The 26,226-nt window shown below is 55.1% G+C and overlaps 1 protein-coding gene across 3 annotated transcripts in view; it reads left to right on the top strand.

The window, feature by feature from the left end:
- The first annotated feature begins 13,234 nt into the window (after window positions 1-13,234).
- The window catches only part of LOC138651360 (AP-2 complex subunit alpha-1), a 63,044-nt gene continuing 50,052 nt past the window's right edge, over window positions 13,235-26,226 (top strand). For 2 of the 3 annotated variants that reach the window (XM_069741481.1, XM_069741483.1), the window contains exon 1: window positions 13,235-13,484. In XM_069741481.1, coding sequence (XP_069597582.1) covers window positions 13,418-13,484 — 67 coding nt within the window. In that variant the 5' untranslated portion in view covers window positions 13,235-13,417. The remainder of the gene's footprint in view (window positions 13,485-26,226) is intronic. The other variant, XM_069741482.1, reaches the window with a different exon arrangement.

Raw genomic sequence — 26,226 nt, 5'->3', positions numbered from 1 at the left:
GTACGTCTGCATGTACTGCACCATCTAAGGGGGCTCCATGGTCCCTAATGGCCTCAGCACCTAAAGCTGGTGTCTTATTCCAACACTTCCAAACTATAATCCCAATAATCAACGGGGGCATCAATGGTGTTTAAATATACCAAATATTTCCTTATAAAGAGACAAACAAGATGTGAATGGGGCATCAGTTCCTAAATAGGGAAGCACCATGATTACAGAGGTGGACATAGAGGTGAACCACCAGTATGTCTGCATGTAGTGCACCATCTAAGGGGGCTCCATGGTCCCTAATGGCCTCAGCACCTAAAGCTGGTGTCTTATTCCAACACTTCCAAACTATAATCCCAATAATCAACGGGGGCATCAATGGTGTTTAAATATACCAAATATTTCCTTATAAAGAGACAAACAAGATGTGAATGGGGCCATAGAGGTGAACCACCAGTACGGCTACATGTAGTGCGCCACTTACGGAGGCTCCATGGTCCCGGGATCTAAAGCTGGTGTCCCTCATTCCACACCTGGTAGTCAAAACTATGGGAATCCCAGTAACCAATGGGGGCATCAATGGAAGGTAGTGATCAGGACGTCATTTAACCCAAGGGTGATCCTGCAGGGAGCGCCCAAATAATGCCCCCTTTATGCACATATACATATTTTCCAATACTACCAAATCATTTCAGATCTTAGCTGGGCTAGACAGACAGATTCCATCCTACATTTCAGAGGCGAGCAGTATACATTTACCTATAAATCGAGACAGATTGTGATCTTCTTTGCTTGGTGGGAAATCTGGTAGGCGGCTTCATTTCTGGGGTCTCTTTCCCCCCCCCAACTAATACTTCCTGGGACTGAAAGATGGTCTTTAGTGTTAGCTCCATGAAGATCCTGAGAGAAGAGACCTACAGTGAGTCCTATGGAATGTGCGGAACCTATGTACATAAAGAGTCATGCGTGAGGTCATAGAGGCGGAGTCTAGGTGACCATCATATTCTGAAGGCCACAAAGAAAATAAATGTATTGAATTTTGAGACCTTAAAGGGGTAGTCTACTTTAAATACATATTTTTTTTACTTAAATGAATATGAGGCTGCAAACATTTTAATGAATCCTTTGTAAATATGATTTTTAGATCCAAATACGTGCACCCAAGTAAAAAGAGAAAATGTCCCTAAAGGTGGACAACCCCTTTAAGCTTAAAGAATTTGTACAGGATTAAAAAAAAATATGGCCTCTTTCCTTCAGAGACAGACCCACAGCTGTTTGATAATAATTCAGCCCCATTGAAGTGAATGGAGCTGAGATGTAATACCACGCCCAACCTATGATCAAGGGTGGCGCTGTTTCTGAAAGAAAGCAGTCCTATTTTTCTGAGCCTAGACAATTACTTTAAAAGTTTACTGCCAAAATTGTAAGTTATCACTTATTCACAGTATAAGTGATAGTGTCTGATAAAAGAAGGTCCCTACGCTGCAATGGCCACCAATCACAAGGGCATGTCCAGCATCTTTCCACAGGATATGTGATAACTTGCTGATCGCTGGTGGTCCGACCTCTGGGACCCACAGAATGGGGCACGTGTTTCCCCGTTAGAATGGAGCAACAGGTCAGACACCGGATCGCCACTTTATTAATTCTCCATGGAGCTTCAGAAAAAATACAAGTGCAATCCCGTCCAAGCGGTGGTGTAACTACAGTCCGATGGGCTTCTGTGCAAAATTTAAACCTGGGCCCCCGCATGTTGGTCAGATATATGGGCCCTTGTAGCGTTCTAAAGTCTAAAGATAAATAAGTGTTCCCTCCTCCCCCCTTGATTATGTAGTAATGTCTCCCATCCTGTACAAATGTCTGACATCCTGGTATATAGGTCTCCCCATCCTGGGCCCCTTCCTAATATATATGTCCCCCCATACTGAACCCCTTCCTGGTATATATGTCCCCAATCCTCATATATATGTCCCACTCTTGGTATATATGTACCCCATTCTGGGCCTCTTCCTGCTATATACATCACCCTCCTTGGTATATATGTCCCCCTTCTTGGTATATATATATATATATATATATATATATATATATATATATATTCTGGTATATATGTCCCCTTTCTTGGTATAACTGTCCCCCATCCTGGTATAATGTCCCCCATCCTGGTATAATGTCCCCCATCCTGGTATATATGTCCCCCATCCTGGTATATATGTCTCCCATCCTGGTATATATGTCTCCCATCCTGGTATATATGTCCCCCATCCTGGTATATATGTCTCCCATCCTGGTATATATGTCTCCCATCCTGGTATATATGTCCCCCATCCTGGTATTTACTGTACAGTTTTCCCGCTTCTTGGAGCATATGTACCCCACCCTGGGTCTCAGCCTGAAATACTGTATATGTCCAGCTTCTTGGTATATATGTCCCTCATACTGATATACATGTCTCCCATCCCGGTCCCAGCCTCTTCCTCCTAAATATGTCCTCCTTCTTGGTATATATGTCCCACTTTCTGGGCCTCTACCTGATATATATGCCCCCCTTCTTGGTATATGTCCCCCCATCCTGATGTATATGTCTCCCATCCTGGTATATATATCCCCCATCTTGGACCCCTTGCTGTATATATGTCCATCATCCTGGTATATATGTCCCACATTCTGGGCACCTTTCTGGTATACAGTATGTGTTCCCTGTTCTGCAAAAAAAATAAAAATAAAACATTCTTCTCACCTTCCTCTGCTTTCTTCTTGTGCAGCGTCCTCTTCCAGGTCCGTGCGGGATGGAAGGCCGCCGACCCCAGCACCTATGTGCACCCTCGGACGCACATCCAGTTGAAGTAGGCATTGGGGTCGGCGGGCCTCCCTCCCACACGGCCTGGTCGCACCCTGTGCAACTGCAATTGCTACACCCCTGCATCCAAGTGATCGGACCCCCACTGATCAAAAAGTTATCACCTATCCTGTGGAAAAAGGGGGATGACTTGTTTTCACAGGGCAACCCTTTTAAGGAGAAAATTGAGCAATATTCTTGTTTGTCTCCATTAGGCTGAATGCAGACATCCATGAAACTCGAGTCGGAGTATGGACCATAGTGTCCGGACTGGCTGTGGGTCTCCTGACCCAAACTCACATGATCGGACCCCTTTTAGCGCCAGCCCTGCCAAATTACAGTAATGCTATCCACACAATGTAAAAGCTAATTTCCCCACAGTGCCTGACACTTTTACCCCCCAGTAAGCGCCATTACTTGATTCTCCAGGTGTCCCCTCCCCAGATTTCAGCCTGCACTTACTACGTGCACTATGCCGGCCCCCGAGCAACCGACGAGTGGTGCACATGCCCAGACCTCACGTGGGATAACCGACAGCGCCAATATCAGTTACATTGATGGCGCCGTGTGTGGACTTTTTCCTATGCATGGCAGGCTGTCGTTTTTTTTAGTATTTTGGGGTACCAATCAAAGCTAAAAATGTGACTATAAATGACAAACATATAGTTATCACTCTTGATTTCAATCCTGTCGCTGTTACTCTACACTAGGACCGCATTTGTATTTTCACAAAATGGCCGCCACAGTCTAAGTCTTCCCTATGCAGTGTTCTTCACAAATTTAAGATACACCCACTTCTTTAGGAGAATACTCAGACTGGACAGACAGGGCTGGCGTAATGGCAAATGGATGAGGAAGGACGTCTTGTGAATGTCCTCCCCAAAAAAGCAACGCATAGGGAAAGCTAAAACGTTGGCGGCCATTTTGTGAAAATGACAACAGGGCAACAAAATGGAGGCACAAAACGGGGATTGTTCAAAATTCTTCTTTTGATAAGTTTCATAAGGATTTCAATGGGAAAAGCACGACGACCGGTTTTAAAAACCTCTCCGGAAAAAAAAAAAAATAAGCGCGACGTTGCAATAATGATATTTCTGAAGTGAATTTTGAAGATCATGTCAAAAGATCTTCACATGGACATACCCTTTAATCCATCTACTTGTATAAAATCTGTGGGGGAGGGGGGGGGGTACAAATATCTGAATATATAACACGTCTGCCACTTTCCCTGCCCTAAGTCAGTGCTGGACAATAAAGTCAGGAAGGGTCTCAGGAAATGGCTGCCTCTACAAAGATGGACGCCTTTCTGTCACTGAGGAGAAGAGAAGTTGGTGGTTGTAGACTTCCATGTACAATGAGCTGAATTTCAGAATAAAGGACCCATCAATATTTTATTTGCGCCTTTTTGGGGCTAGTTATCGGCGTTTGGGAAATCATTGATGGACGTAAAGAACATGATTTTTTTTTCTTTATTCATTTTATTAACTAGTAATACATCTTATATGTATATTATGCAATATTTCTTATTACACAACATCGCTATTGCACATTATCGGTCTCATTTCCTCATCATTTTCAAGATTTTCTCAGAAATTAAGAAATGTATTGTTTCCCACACAGTTCAGTTTGTTTTAATATCTCATTCTGGACCACCCTTGTAACCCCCTTGACAGCAGTGTCGAATCTATCACTGGGGTCATTCTCACCCTCCCCAGGTCCAGGATTGAGTCTTTGCTGAGCTCACCGATTGGCTGCCGGCCTGAATTCATGGCACAAACTCTCAGAGCCACTAAGTTCACTGATCGGCTGACGAGAGATCTGTGCTGCAAATAATAATGGACACGGGGAGCAGTGGCAGAGACTCAGCGTTGGACCAGGGGAGGGTGAATAAAGAGCAGTTGTTGGTTTTTTTTTTTAAAACAAACTGCAGCCGGGCTCAAGTGTTTTCCCAAAACCACAGAACTACTTCAACTTTCTGATTGGGGGGAGTCTCAAATGTCCCCCAAAAATATTCTGCAACATCCTAAATAGAAAAAAAAAGTTCCTACTTGTTTGGGAAATTCTGCTGAATCACAGAAAAGTTTCCTAGGAACTCATAACTTCCCCGTCAGCAGATTCCAGTGCACACAGGAGCACGGCGGCCACTGCGGGGATGTGCTGTAGGATCCAGTGCACACTGGAGCACGGCAGCCACTGCAGGGATGTGCTGTAGGATCCAGTGCACACAGGAACACGGCGACCACTGCGGGGATGTGCTGTAGGATCCAGTGCACACAGGAGCACGGCGACCACTGCAGGGATGTGCTGTAGGATCCAGTGCACACTGGAGCACGGCGGCCACTGCAGGGATGTGCTGTAGGATCCAGTGCACACAGGAACACGGCGACCACTGCGGGGATGTGCTGTAGGATCCAGTGCACACAGGAGCACGGCGACCACTGCAGGGATATGCTGTAGGATCCAGTGCACACAGGAGCACGGCGACCACTGCGGGGATGTGATGTAGGATCCAGTGCACACATGAGCACGGCGGCCACTGCGGGGATGTGCTGTAGGATCCAGCGCACACAGGTGCACGGCGACCACTGCGGGGATGTGCTGTAGGATCCAGTGCACACAGGAGCACAGCGACCACTGCGGGGATGTGCTGTAGGATCCAGTGTACACAGGAGCACGGCGGCCACTGCGGGGATGTGCTGTAGGATCCAGTGCACACTGGAGCACGGCGACCACTGCGGGGATATGCTGTAGGATCCAGTGCACACAGGAGCACGGCGGCCACTGCGGGGATGTGCTGTAGGATCCAGTGCACACAGGAGCACGGCGGCCACTGCGGGGATGTGCTGTAGGATCCAGTGCAAACATGAGCACGGCGGCCACTGTAGGGATGTGCTGTAGGATCCAGTGCACACAGGAGCACGGCGACCACTGCAGGGATGTGCTGTAGGATCCAGTGCACACAGGAGCACGGCGACCACTGCGGGGATGTGCTGTAGGATCCAGTGCAAACATGAGCACGGCGGCCACTGTAGGGATGTGCTGTAGGATCCAGTGCACACAGGAGCACGGCGACCACTGCAGGGATGTGCTGTAGGATCCAGTGCACACAGGAGCATGGCGACCACTGCAGGGATGTGCTGTAGGATCCAGTGCACACAGGAGCACGGCGGCTACTGCGGGGATGTGCTGTAGGATCCAGTGCACACATGAGCACGGCGGCCACTGCGGGGATGTGCTGTAGGATCCAGTGCACACAGGAGCACGGCGACCACTGCGGGGATGTGCTGTAGGATCCAGTGCACACTGGAGCACGGCGACCACTGCGGGGATGTGCTGTAGAATCCAGTGCACACTGGAGCACGGCGACCACTGCGGGGATGTGCTGTAGGATCCAGTGCACACAGGAGCACGGCGGCCACTGAGGGGATGTGCTGTAGGATCCAGTGCACACAGGAGCACAGCGGCCACTGCGGGGATGTGCTGTAGGATCCAGTGCACACATGAGCACGGCGGCCACTGCGGGGATGTGCTGTAGGATCCAGTGCACACAGGAGCACGGCGGCCACTGTAGGGATGTGCTGTAGGATCCAGTGCACATAGGAGCACGGCGGCCACTGCGGGGATGTGCTGTAGGATCCAGTGCACACAGGAGCACGGCGGCCACTGTAGGGATGTGCTGTATGATCCAGTGCACACAGGAGCACGGCGACCACTGCGGGGATGTGCTGTAGGATCCAGTGCACACAGGAGCACGGCGGCCACTGCGGGGAAGTGCTGTAGGATCCAGTGCACACAGGAGCATGGCGGCCACTGCGGGGATGTGCTGTAGGATCCAATGCACACAGGAGCACGGCGGCCACTGCGGCGTGTGCTGTAGGATCCAGTGCACACAGAAGCATCGCGACCACTGCGGGGAAGTGCTGTAGGATCCAGTGCACACAGGAGCATGGCGGCCACTGCGGGGATGTGCTGTAGGATCCAGTGCACACAGGAGCACAGCGGCCACTGCGGGGATGTACTGTAGGATCCAGTGCACACAGGAGCACGGCGGCCACTGCAGGGATGTGATGTAGGATCCAGTGCACACAGGAGCACGGCAGCTGAGCTGTGTATAACCCAGCCCACACTCCTGATTTGAAGCTTTCTGTGTTCACTGTGAGCAAGCTGCCAATCAGTGGTGGGGGTGTGGTTATACAGATTAGCTGGACTGGTGTGCACTTGAGACCTAGTCCAGTAGTGATAATCTCCTGCTGATAAAACACTGATTGTATTAAAACGACAGCACACAGCCTAGTAAGAGACGCATCACTGGAATCAGGGTTCCTTGCTCTATATTATGCTGTTCCTTTTAAGAGTATTACCTGGTTTAAAAGGGAGCTACGGTAGCTGCTAAATCCCTTTAATTATGTCACTGCCAGCAGGGCCTGCACCCACACCCGGTAAACCTGGGCAACATCCTCCATACATGGACGGGAGCTGAGCCCATGCAGTGCAGGTGGGGTGACCAATAAAAAATGTAAATGTATATGAGTCGCCCCGCGGGCTAGGGGGTACTCGGTACCGGGTCCGGTGTTCACAGGGGGATGTCATGGTGGCTGTGACCCGGTCTGTGGCCCTGGGTGCCCATGTAAAAGGGAAAGGTCTTTAAAGGGATAAAGTTTGTGTTCATGACACCACCTGTGGTATTCGGTCAGGATGACCGACGCTGCTGTGGGGTCCGCTGTGGTGATGTTATGGCAGCTAGATGATATACCTTCCTACAGGTGAAGTATGTCCCCAGGGCTTCCCAGTGTGTAGATGGTGGATGGTGAGAGGAGCAGAGAAGAACGAGGACACAAGGTTGCAGTCTCTTTACCTTTACTGAAGACTTCAGCATCCACAGTCCAGAGCACCAGATCACAGGGCAGGCAGAGAAGTCCGGGCAGACCAGAGTTCCCCTGGGTAAGTCAGGTGGGAGCCTACCACTCTGCGCTTTCTGTCTCTAAGGCTGGAGTCACACTCAGCGTAAGACAATACGGTCCGTATATTACGGCCGTAATACGCTGAAAAGTCCCCAAAATAGTGGTCCGTAGCTCCTCCGTGGGCAGGGTGTGTCAGCGTTTTTTGCGCATGGCATCCTCCGTATGTAATCCGTATGGCAGCCGTACTGCGTGTTTTTCTCGCAGGCTTGCCAAACCGACATACCGCTATAGAAGGGATCCATGTGTAAAAAACAAACAAAAAAAAAAACATATATACTGTCTATATATATATATATATATGTCAGTAGACACATATATGTATATATATTAATATTTCATACAGCGCTAGATAGCTTTAAAGCCGGTAATTCAATTACTGGCTTTTGCTTTCTCCTTCCTAAACCCGACATGATATGTGACATGGTTACATACAGTAAACCATCTCATATCACCATTTTTTTTGCATATTCCACACTACTAATGTCAGTAGTGTGTCTATGCAAAATTTGGCCGTTCTAGCTATTAAATTAAAGGGTTAAATGGCGGAAAAAATTGGCGTGGGCTCCCGCGCAATTTTCTCCGCCAGAGTAGTAAAGCCAGTGACTGAGGGCAGATATTAATAGACTGGAGAGGGTCCATGGTTATTGCCCCCCCCCCTGGCTAAAAACACCTGCCCCCAGCCACCCCAGAAAAGGCACATCTGGAAGATGCGCCTATTCTGGCACTTGGCCACTCTCTTCCCATTCCCGTGTAGCGGTGGGATATGGGGTAATGAAGGGTTAATGTCACCTTGCTATTGTAAGGTGACATTAAGCCGAATTAATAATGGAGAGGCATCAATTTTGACACCTATCCATTATTAATCCAATAGTAGTAAAGGGTTAAAAAATACACAAACTCATTAATAAAAATTATTTTAATGAAAAAATCACAAAGGTTGTTGTAATATTTTATTCTACGCTCAATCCACTCACTGAAGACCCTCGATCTGTAACCCAAAAAAAACAAAACAACAATATACAGTTAGGTCCATATATATTTGGACAGAGGCAACATTTTTCTAATTTTGGTTATAGACATGACCGCAATGAATTTTAAACAAAACAATTCAGATGCAGTTGAAGTTCAGACTTTCAGCTTTCATTTGAGGGTATCCACATTAAAATTGGATGAAGGGTTTAGGAGTTTCAGCTCCTTAACATGTGTCACCCTGTTTTTAAAGGGACTAAAAGTAATTGGACAGATTAAATCATTTTAAATAAAATGTTCATTTCTACTACTTGGTGGAAAACCCTTTGTTGGCAATGACTGCCTGAAATCTTGAACTCATGGACATCACCAGACGCTGTGTTTCCTCCTTTTTGATGCTCTGCCAGGCCTTCACTGCTGTGGTTTTCAGTGGCTGTTTGTTTGTGGGCCTTTCTGTCTGAAGTTTAGTCTTTAACAAGTGAAATGCTGCTCAATTGGGTTGAGATCAGGTGACTGACTTGGCCATTCAAGAATATTCCACTTCTTTGCTTTAATAAACTCCTGTGTTGCTTTGGCTTTATGTTTTGGGTCATTGTCCATCTGTAGTATAAAACGATGACCAATCAGTTTGGCTGCATTTGGCTGGATCTGAACACACAGTATGGCGGCTCTGAATACCCCAGAATTCATTCGGCTGCTTCTGTCCTGTGTCACATCATCAATAAACACTAGTGACCCAGTGCCACTGGCAGCCATGCATGTCCAAGCCATCACACTGCCTCCGCCGGGTTTTACAGATGATGTGGTATGCTTTGGATCATGAGCTGTACCACGCCTTCACCATACTTTTCTCTTTCCATCATTCTGGTAGAAGTTGATCTTGGTTTCATCTGTCCAAAGAATGTTCTTCCAGAACTGTGCTGGCTTTTTTAGATGTTTTTTTAGCAAAGTCCAGTCTAGCCTTTTTATTCTTGATGCTTATGAGTGGCTTGCACCGTGCAGTGAACCCTCTGTATTTACTTTCATGCAGTCTTCTCTTTATGGTAGATTTGGATATTGATACGCCGACCTCCTGGAGAGTGTTGTTCACTTGGTTGGCTGTTGTGAAGGGGTTTCTCTTCACCATGGAGATTATTCTGTGATCATCCACCACTGTTGTTTTCCGTGGGCGCCCAGGTCTTTTTGCATTGATGAGTTCACCAGTGCTTTCTTTCTTTCTCAGGATGGACCAAACTGTAGATTTTGCCTCTCCTAATATTGTAGCAATTTCTCGGATGGGTTTTTTCTGTATTTGCAGCTTAAGGATGGCTTGTTTCACCTGCATGGAGAGCTCCTTTGACCGCATGTTTACTTCACAGCAAAACCTTCCAAATGCAAGCACCACACCTCAAATCAACTCCAGGCCTTTCATATGCTTAACTGAGAATGACATAACGAAGGGATTGCCCACACCTGTCCATGAAATAGCCTTGGAGTCAATTGTCCAATTACTTTTGGTCCTTTTAAAACCAGGGTAGCACATGTTAAGGAGCTGAAACTCCAAAACCCTTCATCCAATTTTAATGTGGATACCCTCAAATGAAAGCTGAAAGTCTGGACTTCAACTGTATCTGAATTGTTTTGTTTAAAATTCATTGTGGTAATGTCTATAACCAAAATTAGAAAAATGTTGTCTCTGTCCAAATATATATGGACCTAACTGTACATACCTTCCGAAGATCTGTAAAGTTCCACGATGTAAATCCATCTGAAGGGGTTAAAATATTTTGCAGCAAGGAGCTCTGCTAATGCAGCGCTGCTCCTTGCTGCAAAACCCCGGAGAATGAAGGTAAAGTAGGGTGGGGATTTGCAGCCACGAGCAGCTGCATTAGCAGAGTTTGTGGCTGCAAAATATTTTAACCCCTTCAGATGGATTTACATCGTTGGACGTTACAGATCTGCGGAAGGTAAGGATATTGTTGGTTTATTTTTATTTTTTTGTTACAGATCGAGGGTCTTCAGTGAGTGGATTGAGAGTAGAATAAAATATTACAACAACCTTTGTTTTTATTTCATTAAAATAATTTTTAATAATGTGGTTGTTTTTTTTAACCCTTTACTAGTATTGAATTAATAATGGATAGATGTCATAATTGACGCCTCTCCATTATTAATTTGGCTTAGTGTCACCTTACAATAGCAAGGTGGCATTAACCCTTCATTACCCCATATCCCACCACTACACGGGAATGGGAAGAGAGTGGCCAAGTACCAGAATAGGCGCATCTTCCAGATGTGCCTTTTCTGGGGTGGCTGGGGGCAGGTGTTTTTACCCAGGGGGGGGGGGCAATAACCATGGACCCTCTCCAGGCTATTAATATCTGCCCTCAGTCACTAGCTTTACTACTCTGGCGGAGAAAATTGCGCGGGAGCCCACGCCAATTTTTTCCGCCATTTAACCCTTTAATTTACTAGCCAGAACGGCCAAATTTTGCATAATACACACTACTAACATTAGTAGTGTGGAATCTGCAAAAAAAATGGTGATATGAGATGGTTTACTGTATGTAAACCATGTCTCAAATCATGTCGGGTTTAGGAAGGAGAAAGAAAAAGCCGGTAATTGAATTACCGGCTTTCTGCTATATCGCGCTGGATGAAGTAATAATATATATACATATATGTGTCTCACTGACATATATATATATATATATATATATATATATATATATATACCTATTCTATGTGTACACATTTATTCTACCTATTCTACTGTAAGCTGTCAGTGTGATTTTACTGTACACCGTGCTGAATTACCGGCTTTTCTCGCTAACACCGCTGCGTATTTCTCGCAAGTCACACTGCTTGTCCGTGTGTAATCCGTATTTTTCTGGCTTCCATAGACTTTCATTGACGTTTTATTTGCGCAATACGGTGACAAACGCAGCATGCTGCGATTTTCTACGGCCGTAGAAAGCCGTATAATACAGATCTATTTAATACGGCAGATAGGAGCAGGGGCATAGAGAATAATTGTGCCGTTTGTTTGGCGAATTTTACGGGCGTATTTTCTGCGCTCTTACGTCCGTAAAACTCGCTAGTGTGAGGCCGGCCTAAGTCCCTGCTGCCACTAAGTGTCTCAACAAGGTCTTTAATCGTTCTGCTGTCCTAGGACAGGTACCTGTATGGCAGGCAGCTCGAGCCGTGTGAATTGGGGTCTGTTCTCGGTGACTCCAAGCTCCAAGGTGCTGCTGTGCCACAGGTAATTATGGGCGAAGTCCTTGTAGAACAATACCCTCCGGTTCTGCTCTGTGTTTTATAATCCACAAAAGCCTCGGGCTCCCGGTACCCGGATTCTTGCGCTGTAGCTCTTCAGAGGCCTGCTCGTGGCCTCCTGGAGCTCTCTCTTTCCTATGCGCTCCACTCCTGTCTGTCCTCCCACATAGACTCAGACTCCAGACTGAGCTCTCTCCACCTCCAAACCAGGATCTTTATCCAGGGAAGCTGCCCTAAAACAGGGCTTGGAGCTCCCCCTCCTGGCCTGGAAGTGGAAGGTGTTGTGTGTGTGTAAATCTACCAAAGGAAATCTCACTTGTCTCCAGACATAGCACTCTCCTCCCTGAAAGGAAGACAGCACCACTGTGGTACCCGAACTCCTGGGGTGCCACATAAATGTATGCTAATAATCTAAAACTGAGGAGGGGTCGCTGTCGCCCAAGGGCCCATGTCAACCTTGTGCTCCCCAGACATGAGCAGGGTGTACGGTGCTCAAGTATTCAACCAAAAAGGGGCATGGCTGTAGCCTAGGCTACTGGACTCTTCCCAATAGTGGCCCCGCCCAGATGACTCTTCCCTGATTTTCAAAAAGTGATTTGTGTAAGTTTCAGTACATGTATTTTTAGGTAAAAATTATTTTTGTAATTGGGTTTCTATAAAAAAAAAGTTGCACCATTTGCCTTTTATAGCTCCCATGTTGCACTGCCCATATCTGGCTGCAGAAGAGTTAACTGAGGATCAATCAGTGAGCTCTGCGGTCTGATAGGTGATTTTATAACCAAAGATCACATCAAAGATGAATGTGTGGGATAAAAAGACCAGGATCAAGCCAAATGGTACAATATTTTAAAAGAAAACCCAACTGTAAATATGATATTTATCCAGATATACAAGTATGCAAGTAGAAAACAAATTCCTAAAAATGGACAACCCCTTTAAGTAGAAAGGCGCATAACATATAGGGCGGGGACTTCTAAAAGCCCCGCCCTCCAGGTGACGTCTCGTCTCATAAGAGCTGGCCAGTCACACTGAATCGACCAATAGGATAGGAGCATGAGGCCGGAACGCTAATGAGCTAAGTTGTAAAAGTGACGTCATTTCCCACTGACACACCCTTCTTCCCCTCCCGCTGCTGTCTCGGTGACTGACATAATTTTCCTTCAATCAGCGATCAGCTCTGTCAGTCACCGTCCAATGGGAGGTGGTAGGGGGCGGGACAAGCCCCTGCGGCGGATTTCCTGCTGTCCCCTGCTTCTCCCTCAGCCTGTAGCTCTCCCATTCCCCCGCTGTAGTCCGGTAGTGAGCCGGGGCCGAGTACCGGAGCCGCTGTCACAGCCCGGAGCAGCCGCGGTCACCACTCCCGCCTTCCTCAGCGCAGTCGCCCCCGCCCAGGTCTGCAGGAAACATGCCGGCCGTGTCTAAAGGGGACGGGATGCGGGGACTGGCCGTGTTCATCTCCGACATCAGGAACTGTAAGTGCGGCTCCGGGTGCGGGGAGAGTGAGGGCCTGACACCGGCCTGGGGGTGGCGGGAGGGAGTGTCACTGCGGAGGGAGTATGAATGGGGAGGACGGGCCTGTGTGTGGGGGAGCCCGGCCCCGAGTGTGGGGGAGCCCGGCCCCGAGTGTGGGGGAGCCCGGCCCCGAGTGTGGGGGAGCCCGGCCCTGTGTATAGGGGAGCCCGGCCCCGAGTGTGGGGGAGCCCGGCCCTGTGTGTGGGGGAGCCCGGCCCCGAGTGTGGGGGAGCCCGGCCCCGAGTGTGGGGGAGCCCGGCCCCGAGTGTGGGGGAGCCCGGCCCCGAGTGTGGGGGAGCCCGGCCCCGAGTGTGGGGGAGCCCGGCCCCGAGTGTGGGGGAGCCCGGCCCCGAGTGTGGGGGAGCCCGGCCCCGTGTGTATAGGGGAGCCCGGCCCCGAGTGTATAGGGGAGCCCGGCCCCGAGTGTGGGGGAGCCCGGCCCCGAGTGTGGGGGAGCCCGGCCCCGAGTGTGGGGGAGCCCGGCCCCGTGTATAGGGGAGCCCGGCCCCGAGTGTGGGGGAGCCCGGCCCCGTGTATAGGGGAGCCCGGCCCCGAGTGTGGGGGAGCCCGGCCCCGAGTGTGGGGGAGCCTGGCCCCGAGTGTATAGGGGAGCCCGGCCCCGAGTGTGGGGGAGCCCGGCCCCGAGTGTGGGGGAGCCCGGCCCTGTGTGTGGGGGAGCCCGGCCCCGAGTGTATAGGGGAGCCCGGCCCTGTGTGTGTATAGGGGAGCCCGGCCCCGTGTGTGGGGGAGCCCGGCCCCGTGTGTATAGGGGAGCCCAGCCCTGTGTGTGTATAGGGGAGCCCGGCCCTGTGTATATAGGGGAGCCCGGCCCTGTGTGTGGGGGAGCCCGGCCCCGAGTGTGTGTATAGGGGAGCCCGGCCCTGTGTGTATATAGGGGAGCCCGGCCCTGTGTATAGGGGAGCCCGGCCCCGAGTGTGGGGGAGCCCGGCCCCGTGTGTGTGTGGGGGAGCCCGGCCCCGTGTGTGTGTGGGGGAGCCCGGCCCCGAGTGTGTGTATAGGGGAGCCCGGCCCCGAGTGTGGGGGAGCCCGGCCCTGTGTGTGTGTATAGGGGAGCCCGGCCCCGTGTGTGTGTGTGGGGGAGCCCGGCCCTGTGTGTGTATAGGGGAGCCCGGCCCCGTGTGTGTGTGGGGGAGCCCGGCCCCGAGTGTGGGGGAGCCCGGCCCCGAGTGTGTGTATAGGGGAGCCCGGCCCCGAGTGTGTGTATAGGGGAGCCCGGCCCCGAGTGTGTGTATAGGGGAGCCCGGCCCCGAGTGTGTGTATAGGGGAGCCCGGCCCCGAGTGTGTGTATAGGGGAGCCCGGCCCTGTGTGTGTATATAGGGGAGCCCGGCCCCGTGTGTATATAGGGGAGCCCGGCCCCGTGTGTATAGGGGAGCCCGGCCCTGTGTATAGGGGAGCCCGGCCCTGTGTGTATAGGGGAGCCCGGCCCCGAGTGTGGGGGAGCCCGGCCCTGTGTGTGTATAGGGGAGCCCGGCCCTGTGTGTGTATAGGGGAGCCCGGCCCCGTGTGTGGGGGAGCCCGGCCCCGTGTGTGGGGGAGCCCGGCCCCGTGTGTATAGGGGAGCCCGGCCCTGTGTGTGTATAGGGGAGCCCGGCCCCGTGTGTGGGGGAGCCCGGCCCCGTGTGTATAGGGGAGCCCGGCCCCGTGTGTATAGGGGAGCCCGGCCCCGAGTGTGTGTATAGGGGAGCCCGGCCCCGAGTGTGTGTATAGGGGAGCCCGGCCCCGAGTGTGTGTATAGGGGAGCCCGGCCCCGAGTGTGTGTATAGGGGAGCCCGGCCCCGAGTGTGTGTATAGGGGAGCCCGGCCCCGTGTGTGGGGGAGCCCGGCCCTGTGTGTGGGGGAGCCCGGCCCCGTGTGTATAGGGGAGCCCGGCCCTGTGTGTATAGGGGAGCCCGGCCCCGAGTGTGTGTATAGGGGAGCCCGGCCCCGAGTGTGTGTATAGGGGAGCCCGGCCCCGAGTGTGTGTATAGGGGAGCCCGGCCCCGAGTGTGTGTATAGGGGAGCCCGGCCCTGTGTGTGTATATAGGGGAGCCCGGCCCCGTGTGTATATAGGGGAGCCCGGCCCCGTGTGTATAGGGGAGCCCGGCCCTGTGTGTATAGGGGAGCCCGGCCCCGAGTGTGGGGGAGCCCGGCCCCGAGTGTGGGGGAGCCCGGCCCTGTGTGTGTATAGGGGAGCCCGGCCCTGTGTATAGGGGAGACCGGCCCCGAGTGTGGGGGAGCCCGGCCCTGTGTATAGGGGAGCCCGGCCCCGTGTGTATAGGGGAGCCCGGCCCCGAGTGTGGGGGAGCCCGGCCCCGAGTGTGGGGGAGCCCGGCCCCGAGTGTGGGGGAGCCCGGCCCCGAGTGTGGGGGAGCCCGGCCCCGAGTGTGGGGGAGCCCGGCCCTGTGTATAGGGGAGCCCGGCCCCGAGTGTGGGGGAGCCCGGCCCTGTGTATAGGGGAGCCCGGCCCCGAGTGTGGGGGAGCCCGGCCCCGAGTGTGGGGGAGCCCGGCCCCGAGTGTGGGGGAGCCCGGCCCCGAGTGTGGGGGAGCCCGGCCCCGAGTGTGGGGGAGCCCGGCCCCGAGTGTGGGGGAGCCCGGCCCCGAGTGTGGGGGAGCCCGGCCCCGAGTGTGGGGGAGCCCGGCCCCGAGTGTGGGGGAGCCCGGCCCCGAGTGTGGGGGAGCCCGGCCCCGAGTGTGGGGGAGCCCGGCCCCGAGTGTGGGGGAGCCCGGCCCCGAGTGTGGGGGAGCCCGGCCCCGAGTGTGGGGGAGCCCGGCCCCGAGTGTGGGGGAGCCCGGCCCCGAGTGTGGGGGAGCCCGGCCCCGAGTGTGGGGGAGCCCGGCCCCGAGTGTGGGGGAGCCCGGCCCCGAGTGTGGGGGAGCCCGGCCCCGAGTGTGGGGGAGCCCGGCCCCGAGTGTGGGGGAGCCCGGCCCCGAGTGTGGGGGAGCCCGGCCCCGAGTGTGGGGGAGCCCGGCCCCGAGTGTGGGGGAGCCCGGCCCCGAGTGTGGGGGAGCCCGGCCCCGAGTGTGGGGGAGCCCGGCCCCGAGTGTGGGGGAGCCCGGCCCCGAGTGTGGGGGAGCCCGGCCCCGAGTGTGGGGGAGCCCGGCCCCGAGTGTGGGGGAGCCCGGCCCCGAGTGTGGGGGAGCCCGGCCCCGAGTGTGGGGGAGCCCGGCCCCGAGTGTGGGGGAGCCCGGCCCCGAGTGTGGGGGAGCCCGGCCCCGAGTGTGGGGGAGCCCGGCCCCGAGTGTATAGGGGAGCCCGGCCCCGAGTGTATAGGGGAGCCCGGCCCCGAGTGTATAGGGGAGCCCGGCCCCGTGTGTAGGGGAGCCCGGCCCCGTGTGTAGGGGAGCCCGGCCCCGTGTGTATAGGGGAGCCCGGCCCCGTGTGTATAGGGGAGCCCGGCCCCGTGTGTGTGTGTGGGGGAGCCCGGCCCCGTGTGTATAGGGGAGCCCGGCCCCGTGTGTGTGTGGGGGAGCCCGGCCCCGTGTGTATATAGGGGAGCCCGGCCCCGTGTGTGTATATAGGGGAGCCCGGCCCCGTGTGTATATAGGGGAGCCCGGCCCCGTGTATGAGGGAGCCCGGCCCCGTGTGTGTGTGGGGGAGCCCGGCCCCGTGTGTGTGTGGGGGAGCCCGGCCCCGTGTGTGTGTGGGGGAGCCCGGCCTCGTGTGTGTGTGTGTGTGTGGGGGAGCCCGGCCTCGTGTGTGTGTGTGTGTGTGGGGGAGCCCGGCCCCGTGTGTGTGTGTGGGGGAGCCCGGCCCCGTGTGTGTGTGTGTGGGGGAGCCCGGCCCCGTGTGTGTGTGTGTGTGGGGGAGCCCGGCCCCGTGTGTGTGTGTGTGTGTGGGGGAGCCCGGCCCCGTGTGTGTGTGTGGGGGAGCCCGGCCCCGTGTGTGTGTGTGTGTGTGTGGGGGAGCCCGGCCCCGTGTGTGTGTGTGTGGGGGAGCCCGGCCCCGTGTGTGTGTGTGTGTGTGTGTGTGGGGGAGCCCGGCCCCGTGTGTGTGTGTGTGGGAGCCGATGGAGGCGTGCGGCCCTGTATGTAGGGGAGCCCGGTACTGTGTATAGGGGGAGAGGATGAGGACATGTACCTGTATGTTGCTGGTGAATAGTGTATTAGGACCTCTCCCCGGTCCTGTCCGTACATTACATGGCTCCTCCGTACTCGTGCACACCTGACAGTTCTCTGGGGAGAATGGAGTGCGCCGCTGCCATACACCCCTGATGGGGGTTATCTTCCATGAGAATGAGGGTTTGCACATGGGGACCCCTATCTACTTGTTAATTGTTTGTGCACAATCTGTGGGTTCAGATTTTGTTCCTTCAGGCTATGTGCACACGTTCAGGATTTCTTGCAGAAATTTCCTGAGAAAAACCTGAAATTTTCTGCAAGAAATCTGCATGTGTTTTTGGTGCGTTTTTTTTTTTTTTGCGGATTTTTCCAATGCATTATATAGTGGGAAATCCGCAAAATTAATGAACATGCTGCGTTTTTTACTGCGATGCGTTTTTTTTTCGCGGAAAAAAAAACCGCATCATGTGCACAAAAATTGTAGAATTCATTCTAAATGATGGGATGCATAATGTATGCTGTTTTTTTTGCGGTTTTATAGTGTTTTTATAGCGAAAAATCAGCAACGTGTGCACACAGCCTAAATGTATACAGACTTTTTTTTGTTTCAATCTATTTTTATTAGTTTTCAAGACAATAAAACTTGGCTAGGAATCAAGAGACTCCTGCACAGAAGGAATAACAGTAATAAACTGGAACATCAGTAGTTATAAAAAGAGACCAATTAAAGGGTTATTATTACATTATTTGTCATAAAGCGTCGTCCATACATACTTATTCTAATATACAGACTAGGCCTAATGTAATGTTTCTTGTACCTTTGTGCATTTTTTTTCATCTCCATCTGCCCTTTGCTGCACATAACTGAAGCTAATTTCCCAACAACACTCCTGTCAGTGCTGCAGACCCCTTCCTCCGCTTCTGTATGTCCCTGACTAGGCTCGCCTCTGAGTTATCATCAAGGTAATCTAAGTGTAGAGTTCCCCTTATAAGCTCAACTCATACATTCCCCCCCCACAACGGAGGAGCTTGTAATAAGTAGACTGTGCCGAGTGGCGTTATGTTAATTTTCTGCAGCAGAAGAAAAAGGTCAGTGATGTTAAAGTGCAAAATGCTGCCCTATTGATGCATATGGCAAAAGATAATCCTCTGTCATGTGCTTCATTAGGGAGGCATTTGCAGTTTCACAAAACGAACCAGTCAACAGCACCTGGCAACAAGCACAGCTTTTGCACTGCTGTTGTGGAAGAATGCAGGAGAGTTGAGCTCTGCTAGAAACCAGCTAACAATGATGTGAAAACATACAGGCAGCAGTACCGATGTAGGTGGCAGAAGATAAAGTCTATCGACTCGCCTACGAGTGTATAGGTGATTCTTTTTGATTACTCCTTGAAGGCTGAGTATGTTACAGAAATTTCTGCGACTGTCGCCTTCATGTTGACGGATTGTGCAAAAATCCATATCCTTTCCACGAGCGCTCCGATAAACAGAACCGATTTTTGTCTCCCTTCAAGGGCGCAAGATGACTTGTCATCAGATTTCACATCCCAAAAACTGAGGAAAAATGAAATTGTGCTTTTTTATTTATTTTACATGTTTTTAGCTGACAGATATTTAATTTTTTTTGGTGAAGTCTGTGGAAATTGGCCAAAAAATCCTCATCATCTGCAGCAATTGAAATAATGGCCCTTTTACTCTCATGCACGCTTTCGTTTTTTTTTTTTTTTTTTTTTTTAATCTTCAGAATGTCAATTTTTTTTCGGTCTTTAACCCAGTCTATTTCCCATGTTCCCATGTTCTGTCAGTTACCTGGACACATGGCTGCACTTCATTAGGACCCTCTGCAGGGTACAGGGTGGGGCGAGTTTTTGTATTTCCTGCCATTGTCTCTGTCCCTTAAATTGCTTTTTCGTTTTTTTTTTTTTCCTCGTTTCCCCTTTTTTTCATCTCGGAGTATGTCAAAGTTGCAGCATTTAATATTTACAAAGGGAAGAAGGTGCAGGAAATTAATGCTCACAAAAATGAATTTGCTTCAGTTCTATATGACAAGTTCGCTCCCGGTCAATGCAGAGTCTTTCTCCTAGACATTTTCCACCTTCAGGCCCATGAATTCTGGAGGCTTTGAGCGGCACATACTCTTCCACATATCTGCTGCGTGTGAACGTGCGCTAAATCCCTCACCAGATATTAGTGTAAGGCCTCATCGCACATCAGTTTCCCCAGATTTCACTTGTATCTATGCCGTTCTGTAGAGCTGTTCACATGTCGGATCGTTTTTCTCGGGAAGTGCAAAGTCATAGATATGTCTGATACTTATCTGAGTGGCGGATCAAACTCAGCAAAGCAAGTCTACGTGTTCAAGGGGAAAAACAAATCAGGACACACTAGGAAGCCATGTGTGTTCTGTCTGGTTTTTACTGCTGGATAGATACAAGGGGGAGAAACTTAAAAGTTTGTTTTCACTGATAAGGAAGAAAAAAAAAGCTCCCAGGTCCCCGGTCCGTACACGGCTCCCATCGTTCTGTCCTTTTCTTTCTAATTACCCAATATCCACAAATAACTGATGAGGATACAGGATTTCAATATCATACTACAAAATCTCCAAAACCAACTGTTAAAAAAAAAAAAAAAAAAATATCTACTATACAATTCTCTAAGTGTCACTTCCGTCTGTCCTTCTGTCTGTCTGACTCGGATATTCATTGATTGCGGCCTCTGTCTGTCATGGAAATGCAAGTCGCTGATTGGTCTCGCCAGCTGCCTGTCTTGGCTGCCGCGACCAATCAGCGACCGCCATAGTCCGATCAGTCCCTCCCTACTCCCCTGCAGTCAGTGCCGAGCGCCCGCTCCTTCCTCCCTGCAGTGAGCGCCCGCTCCTTCCTCCCTGCAGTGAGCGCCCGCTCCTTCCTCCCTGCAGTGAGCGCCCGCTCCTTCCTCCCTGCAGTGAGCGCCCGCTCCTTCCTCCCTGCAGTGAGCGCCCGCTCCTTCCTCCCTGCAGTGAGCGCCCGCTCCTTCCTCCCTGCAGTGAGCGCCCGCTCCTTCCTCCCTGCAGTGAGCGCCCGCTCCTTCCTCCCTGCAGTGAGCGCCCGCTCCTTCCTCCCTGCAGTGAGCGCCCGCTCCTTCCTCCCTGCAGTGAGCGCCCGCTCCTTCCTCCCTGCAGTGAGCGCCCGCTCCTTCCTCCCTGCAGTGAGCGCCCGCTCCTTCCTCCCTGCAGTGAGCGCCCGCTCCTTCCTCCCTGCAGTGAGCGCCCGCTCCTTCCTCCCTGCAGTGAGCGCCCGCTCCTTCCTCCCTGCAGTGAGCGCCCGCTCCTTCCTCCCTGCAGTGAGCGCCCGCTCCTTCCTCCCTGCAGTGAGCGCCCGCTCCTTCCTCCCTGCAGTGAGCGCCCGCTCCTTCCTCCCTGCAGTGAGCGCCCGCTCCTTCCTCCCTGCAGTGAGCGCCCGCTCCTTCCTCCCTGCAGTGAGCGCCCGCTCCTTCCTCCCTGCAGTGAGCGCCCGCTCCTTCCTCCCTGCAGTGAGCGCCCGCTCCTTCCTCCCTGCAGTGAGCGCCCGCTCCTTCCTCCCTGCAGTGAGCGCCCGCTCCTTCCTCCCTGCAGTGAGCGCCCGCTCCTTCCTCCCTGCAGTGAGCGCCCGCTCCTTCCTCCCTGCAGTGAGCGCCCGCTCCTTCCTCCCTGCAGTGAGCGCCCGCTCCTTCCTCCCTGCAGTGAGCGCCCGCTCCTTCCTCCCTGCAGTGAGCGCCCGCTCCTTCCTCCCTGCAGTGAGCGCCCGCTCCTTCCTCCCTGCAGTGAGCGCCCGCTCCTTCCTCCCTGCAGTGAGCGCCCGCTCCTTCCTCCCTGCAGTGAGCGCCCGCTCCTTCCTCCCTGCAGTGAGCGCCCGCTCCTTCCTCCCTGCAGTGAGCGCCCGCTCCTTCCTCCCTGCAGTGAGCGCCCGCTCCTTCCTCCCTGCAGTGAGCGCCCGCTCCTTCCTCCCTGCAGTGAGCGCCCGCTCCTCCCTCCCTGCAGTGAGCGCCCGCTCCTTCCTCCCTGCAGTGAGCGCCCGCTCCTTCCTCCCTGCAGTGAGCGCCCGCTCCTTCCTCCCTGCAGTGAGCGCCCGCTCCTTCCTCCCTGCAGTGAGCGCCCGCTCCTTCCTCCCTGCAGTGAGCGCCCGCTCCTTCCTCCCTGCAGTGAGCGCCCGCTCCTTCCTCCCTGCAGTGAGCGCCCGCTCCTTCCTCCCTGCAGTGAGCGCCCGCTCCTTCCTCCCTGCAGTGAGCGCCCGCTCCTTCCTCCCTGCAGTGAGCGCCCGCTCCTTCCTCCCTGCAGTGAGCGCCCGCTCCTTCCTCCCTGCAGTGAGCGCCCGCTCCTTCCTCCCTGCAGTGAGCGCCCGCTCCTTCCTCCCTGCAGTGAGCGCCCGCTCCTTCCTCCCTGCAGTGAGCGCCCGCTCCTTCCTCCCTGCAGTGAGCGCCCGCTCCTTCCTCCCTGCAGTGAGCGCCCGCTCCTTCCTCCCTGCAGTGAGCGCCCGCTCCTTCCTCCCTGCAGTGAGCGCCCGCTCCTTCCTCCCTGCAGTGAGCGCCCGCTCCTTCCTCCCTGCAGTGAGCGCCCGCTCCTTCCTCCCTGCAGTGAGCGCCCGCTCCTTCCTCCCTGCAGTGAGCGCCCGCTCCTTCCTCCCTGCAGTGAGCGCCCGCTCCTTCCTCCCTGCAGTGAGCGCCCGCTCCTTCCTCCCTGCAGTGAGCGCCCGCTCCTTCCTCCCTGCAGTGAGCGCCCGCTCCTTCCTCCCTGCAGTGAGCGCCCGCTCCTTCCTCCCTGCAGTGAGCGCCCGCTCCTTCCTCCCTGCAGTGAGCGCCCGCTCCTTCCTCCCTGCAGTGAGCGCCCGCTCCTTCCTCCCTGCAGTGAGCGCCCGCTCCTTCCTCCCTGCAGTGAGCGCCCGCTCCTTCCTCCCTGCAGTGAGCGCCCGCTCCTTCCTCCCTGCAGTGAGCGCCCGCTCCTTCCTCCCTGCAGTGAGCGCCCGCTCCTTCCTCCCTGCAGTGAGCGCCCGCTCCTTCCTCCCTGCAGTGAGCGCCCGCTCCTTCCTCCCTGCAGTGAGCGCCCGCTCCTTCCTCCCTGCAGTGAGCGCCCGCTCCTTCCTCCCTGCAGTGAGCGCCCGCTCCTTCCTCCCTGCAGTGAGCGCCCGCTCCTTCCTCCCTGCAGTGAGCGCCCGCTCCTTCCTCCCTGCAGTGAGCGCCCGCTCCTTCCTCCCTGCAGTGAGCGCCCGCTCCTTCCTCCCTGCAGTGAGCGCCCGCTCCTTCCTCCCTGCAGTGAGCGCCCGCTCCTTCCTCCCTGCAGTGAGCGCCCGCTCCTTCCTCCCTGCAGTGAGCGCCCGCTCCTTCCTCCCTGCAGTGAGCGCCCGCTCCTTCCTCCCTGCAGTGAGCGCCCGCTCCTTCCTCCCTGCAGTGAGCGCCCGCTCCTTCCTCCCTGCAGTGAGCGCCCGCTCCTTCCTCCCTGCAGTGAGCGCCCGCTCCTTCCTCCCTGCAGTGAGCGCCCGCTCCTTCCTCCCTGCAGTGAGCGCCCGCTCCTTCCTCCCTGCAGTGAGCGCCCGCTCCTTCCTCCCTGCAGTGAGCGCCCGCTCCTTCCTCCCTGCAGTGAGCGCCCGCTCCTTCCTCCCTGCAGTGAGCGCCCGCTCCTTCCTCCCTGCAGTGAGCGCCCGCTCCTTCCTCCCTGCAGTGAGCGCCCGCTCCTTCCTCCCTGCAGTGAGCGCCCGCTCCTTCCTCCCTGCAGTGAGCGCCCGCTCCTTCCTCCCTGCAGTGAGCGCCCGCTCCTTCCTCCCTGCAGTGAGCGCCCGCTCCTTCCTCCCTGCAGTGAGCGCCCGCTCCTTCCTCCCTGCAGTGAGCGCCCGCTCCTTCCTCCCTGCAGTGAGCGCCCGCTCCTTCCTCCCTGCAGTGAGCGCCCGCTCCTTCCTCCCTGCAGTGAGCGCCCGCTCCTTCCTCCCTGCAGTGAGCGCCCGCTCCTTCCTCCCTGCAGTGAGCGCCCGCTCCTTCCTCCCTGCAGTGAGCGCCCGCTCCTTCCTCCCTGCAGTGAGCGCCCGCTCCTTCCTCCCTGCAGTGAGCGCCCGCTCCTTCCTCCCTGCAGTGAGCGCCCGCTCCTTCCTCCCTGCAGTGAGCGCCCGCTCCTTCCTCCCTGCAGTGAGCGCCCGCTCCTTCCTCCCTGCAGTGAGCGCCCGCTCCTTCCTCCCTGCAGTGAGCGCCCGCTCCTTCCTCCCTGCAGTGAGCGCCCGCTCCTTCCTCCCTGCAGTGAGCGCCCGCTCCTTCCTCCCTGCAGTGAGCGCCCGCTCCTTCCTCCCTGCAGTGAGCGCCCGCTCCTTCCTCCCTGCAGTGAGCGCCCGCTCCTTCCTCCCTGCAGTGAGCGCCCGCTCCTTCCTCCCTGCAGTGAGCGCCCGCTCCTTCCTCCCTGCAGTGAGCGCCCGCTCCTTCCTCCCTGCAGTGAGCGCCCGCTCCTTCCTCCCTGCAGTGAGCGCCCGCTCCTTCCTCCCTGCAGTGAGCGCCCGCTCCTTCCTCCCTGCAGTGAGCGCCCGCTCCTTCCTCCCTGCAGTGAGCGCCCGCTCCTTCCTCCCTGCAGTGAGCGCCCGCTCCTTCCTCCCTGCAGTGAGCGCCCGCTCCTTCCTCCCTGCAGTGAGCGCCCGCTCCTTCCTCCCTGCAGTGAGCGCCCGCTCCTTCCTCCCTGCAGTGAGCGCCCGCTCCTTCCTCCCTGCAGTGAGCGCCCGCTCCTTCCTCCCTGCAGTGAGCGCCCGCTCCTTCCTCCCTGCAGTGAGCGCCCGCTCCTTCCTCCCTGCAGTGAGCGCCCGCTCCTTCCTCCCTGCAGTGAGCGCCCGCTCCTTCCTCCCTGCAGTGAGCGCCCGCTCCTTCCTCCCTGCAGTGAGCGCCCGCTCCTTCCTCCCTGCAGTGAGCGCCCGCTCCTTCCTCCCTGCAGTGAGCGCCCGCTCCTTCCTCCCTGCAGTGAGCGCCCGCTCCTTCCTCCCTGCAGTGAGCGCCCGCTCCTTCCTCCCTGCAGTGAGCGCCCGCTCCTTCCTCCCTGCAGTGAGCGCCCGCTCCTTCCTCCCTGCAGTGAGCGCCCCGCTCCTTCCTCCCTGCAGTGAGCGCCCGCTCCTTCCTCCCTGCAGTGAGCGCCCGCTCCTTCCTCCCTGCAGTGAGCGCCCGCTCCTTCCTCCCTGCAGTGAGCGCCCGCTCCTCCCTCCCTGCAGTGAGCGCCCGCTCCTCCCTCCCTGCAGTGAGCGCCCGCTCCTCCCTCCCTGCAGTGAGCGCCCGCTCCTCCCTCCCTGCAGTGAGCGCCCGCTCCTTCCTCCCTGCAGTGAGCGCCCGCTCCTTCCTCCCTGCAGTGAGCGCCCGCTCCTTCCTCCCTGCAGTGAGCGCCCGCTCCTTCCTCCCTGCAGTGAGCGCCCGCTCCTTCCTCCCTGCAGTGAGCGCCCGCTCCTCCCTCCCTGCAGTGAGCGCCCGCTCCTCCCTCCCTGCAGTGAGCGCCCGCTCCTCCCTCCCTGCAGTGAGCGCCCGCTCCTCCCTCCCTGCAGTGAGCGCCCGCTCCTCCCTCCCTGCAGTGAGCGCCCGCTCCTTCCTCCCTGCAGTGAGCGCCCGCTCCTTCCTCCCTGCAGTGAGCGCCCGCTCCTTCCTCCCTGCAGTGAGCGCCCGCTCCTTCCTCCCTGCAGTGAGCGCCCGCTCCTTCCTCCCTGCAGTGAGCGCCCGCTCCTTCCTCCCTGCAGTGAGCGCCCGCTCCTTCCTCCCTGCAGTGAGCGCCCGCTCCTTCCTCCCTGCAGTGAGCGCCCGCTCCTTCCTCCCTGCAGTGAGCGCCCGCTCCTTCCTGCCTATGCAGCATCAATAGTAAAAAGATCTAATGTTAAAAATAATAATAAAAAAAAACCTGCTATTCTCACCTTCCGTAGTCCGATGTGCTCGCGCCTGCCGCCAGCTTCCGGTCCCAGAGATGCATTGTGAAATTACCCAGAAGACTTGGCTGTCTCGCAAGACCGCTAAGTGATCTGGGTAATTTTGCAATGCATCCTGGGAACGCAAGATGGCGGCAGCCGCGCGCACATCGCCAGAGGTTTGCTGGATCCCGCCGGCGGGAGAGTATATAACTATTTTTTATTTTAATTATTTTTTTAACAGGGATATGGTGCCCACACTGCTAAATACTGCGTGGGCTGTGTTAGATACCGCGTGGCTGCTATATACTACATGGCCAGTGTTAGATACTATGTGGGCTGCGTTATATACTACATGGCTGCTATATAATACGTGAGCAGTGTTATCTACTACGTGGCTGTGTTCTATACTGCATGCTATATACTACCTGGCCAGTGTTAGATACTATGTGAGCTGTGTTCTATACTGCGTGGGCTGCGTCGTTATATACTACACTAGATGGTGGCCCAATTCTAATGCATCGGGTATTCTAGTATATTGCCCGTCCACATAGTATATTGCACAGCCCACGTAGTATATTGCCCGTCCACGTAGTATATTGCACAGCCCACGTAGTATATTGCCCGTCCACGTAGTATATTGCCCAGTGACGGAGTATACAGCACAGAGCCACGTAGTATACAGACTTAAAATAAAAATATACTCACCCTCCGAAAGCCTGTTGATATCCTGGCCCTGTGTGCGGTGCACGCGGCAGCTTCCGGTCCCAGGGTTGGTATGG

Source organism: Ranitomeya imitator, chromosome 10, assembly GCF_032444005.1.
Source record: "Ranitomeya imitator isolate aRanImi1 chromosome 10, aRanImi1.pri, whole genome shotgun sequence".
Classification (NCBI taxonomy): Eukaryota; Metazoa; Chordata; class Amphibia; order Anura; family Dendrobatidae; genus Ranitomeya; species Ranitomeya imitator.
This window is presented reverse-complemented; position numbering and strand designations above follow the sequence as displayed.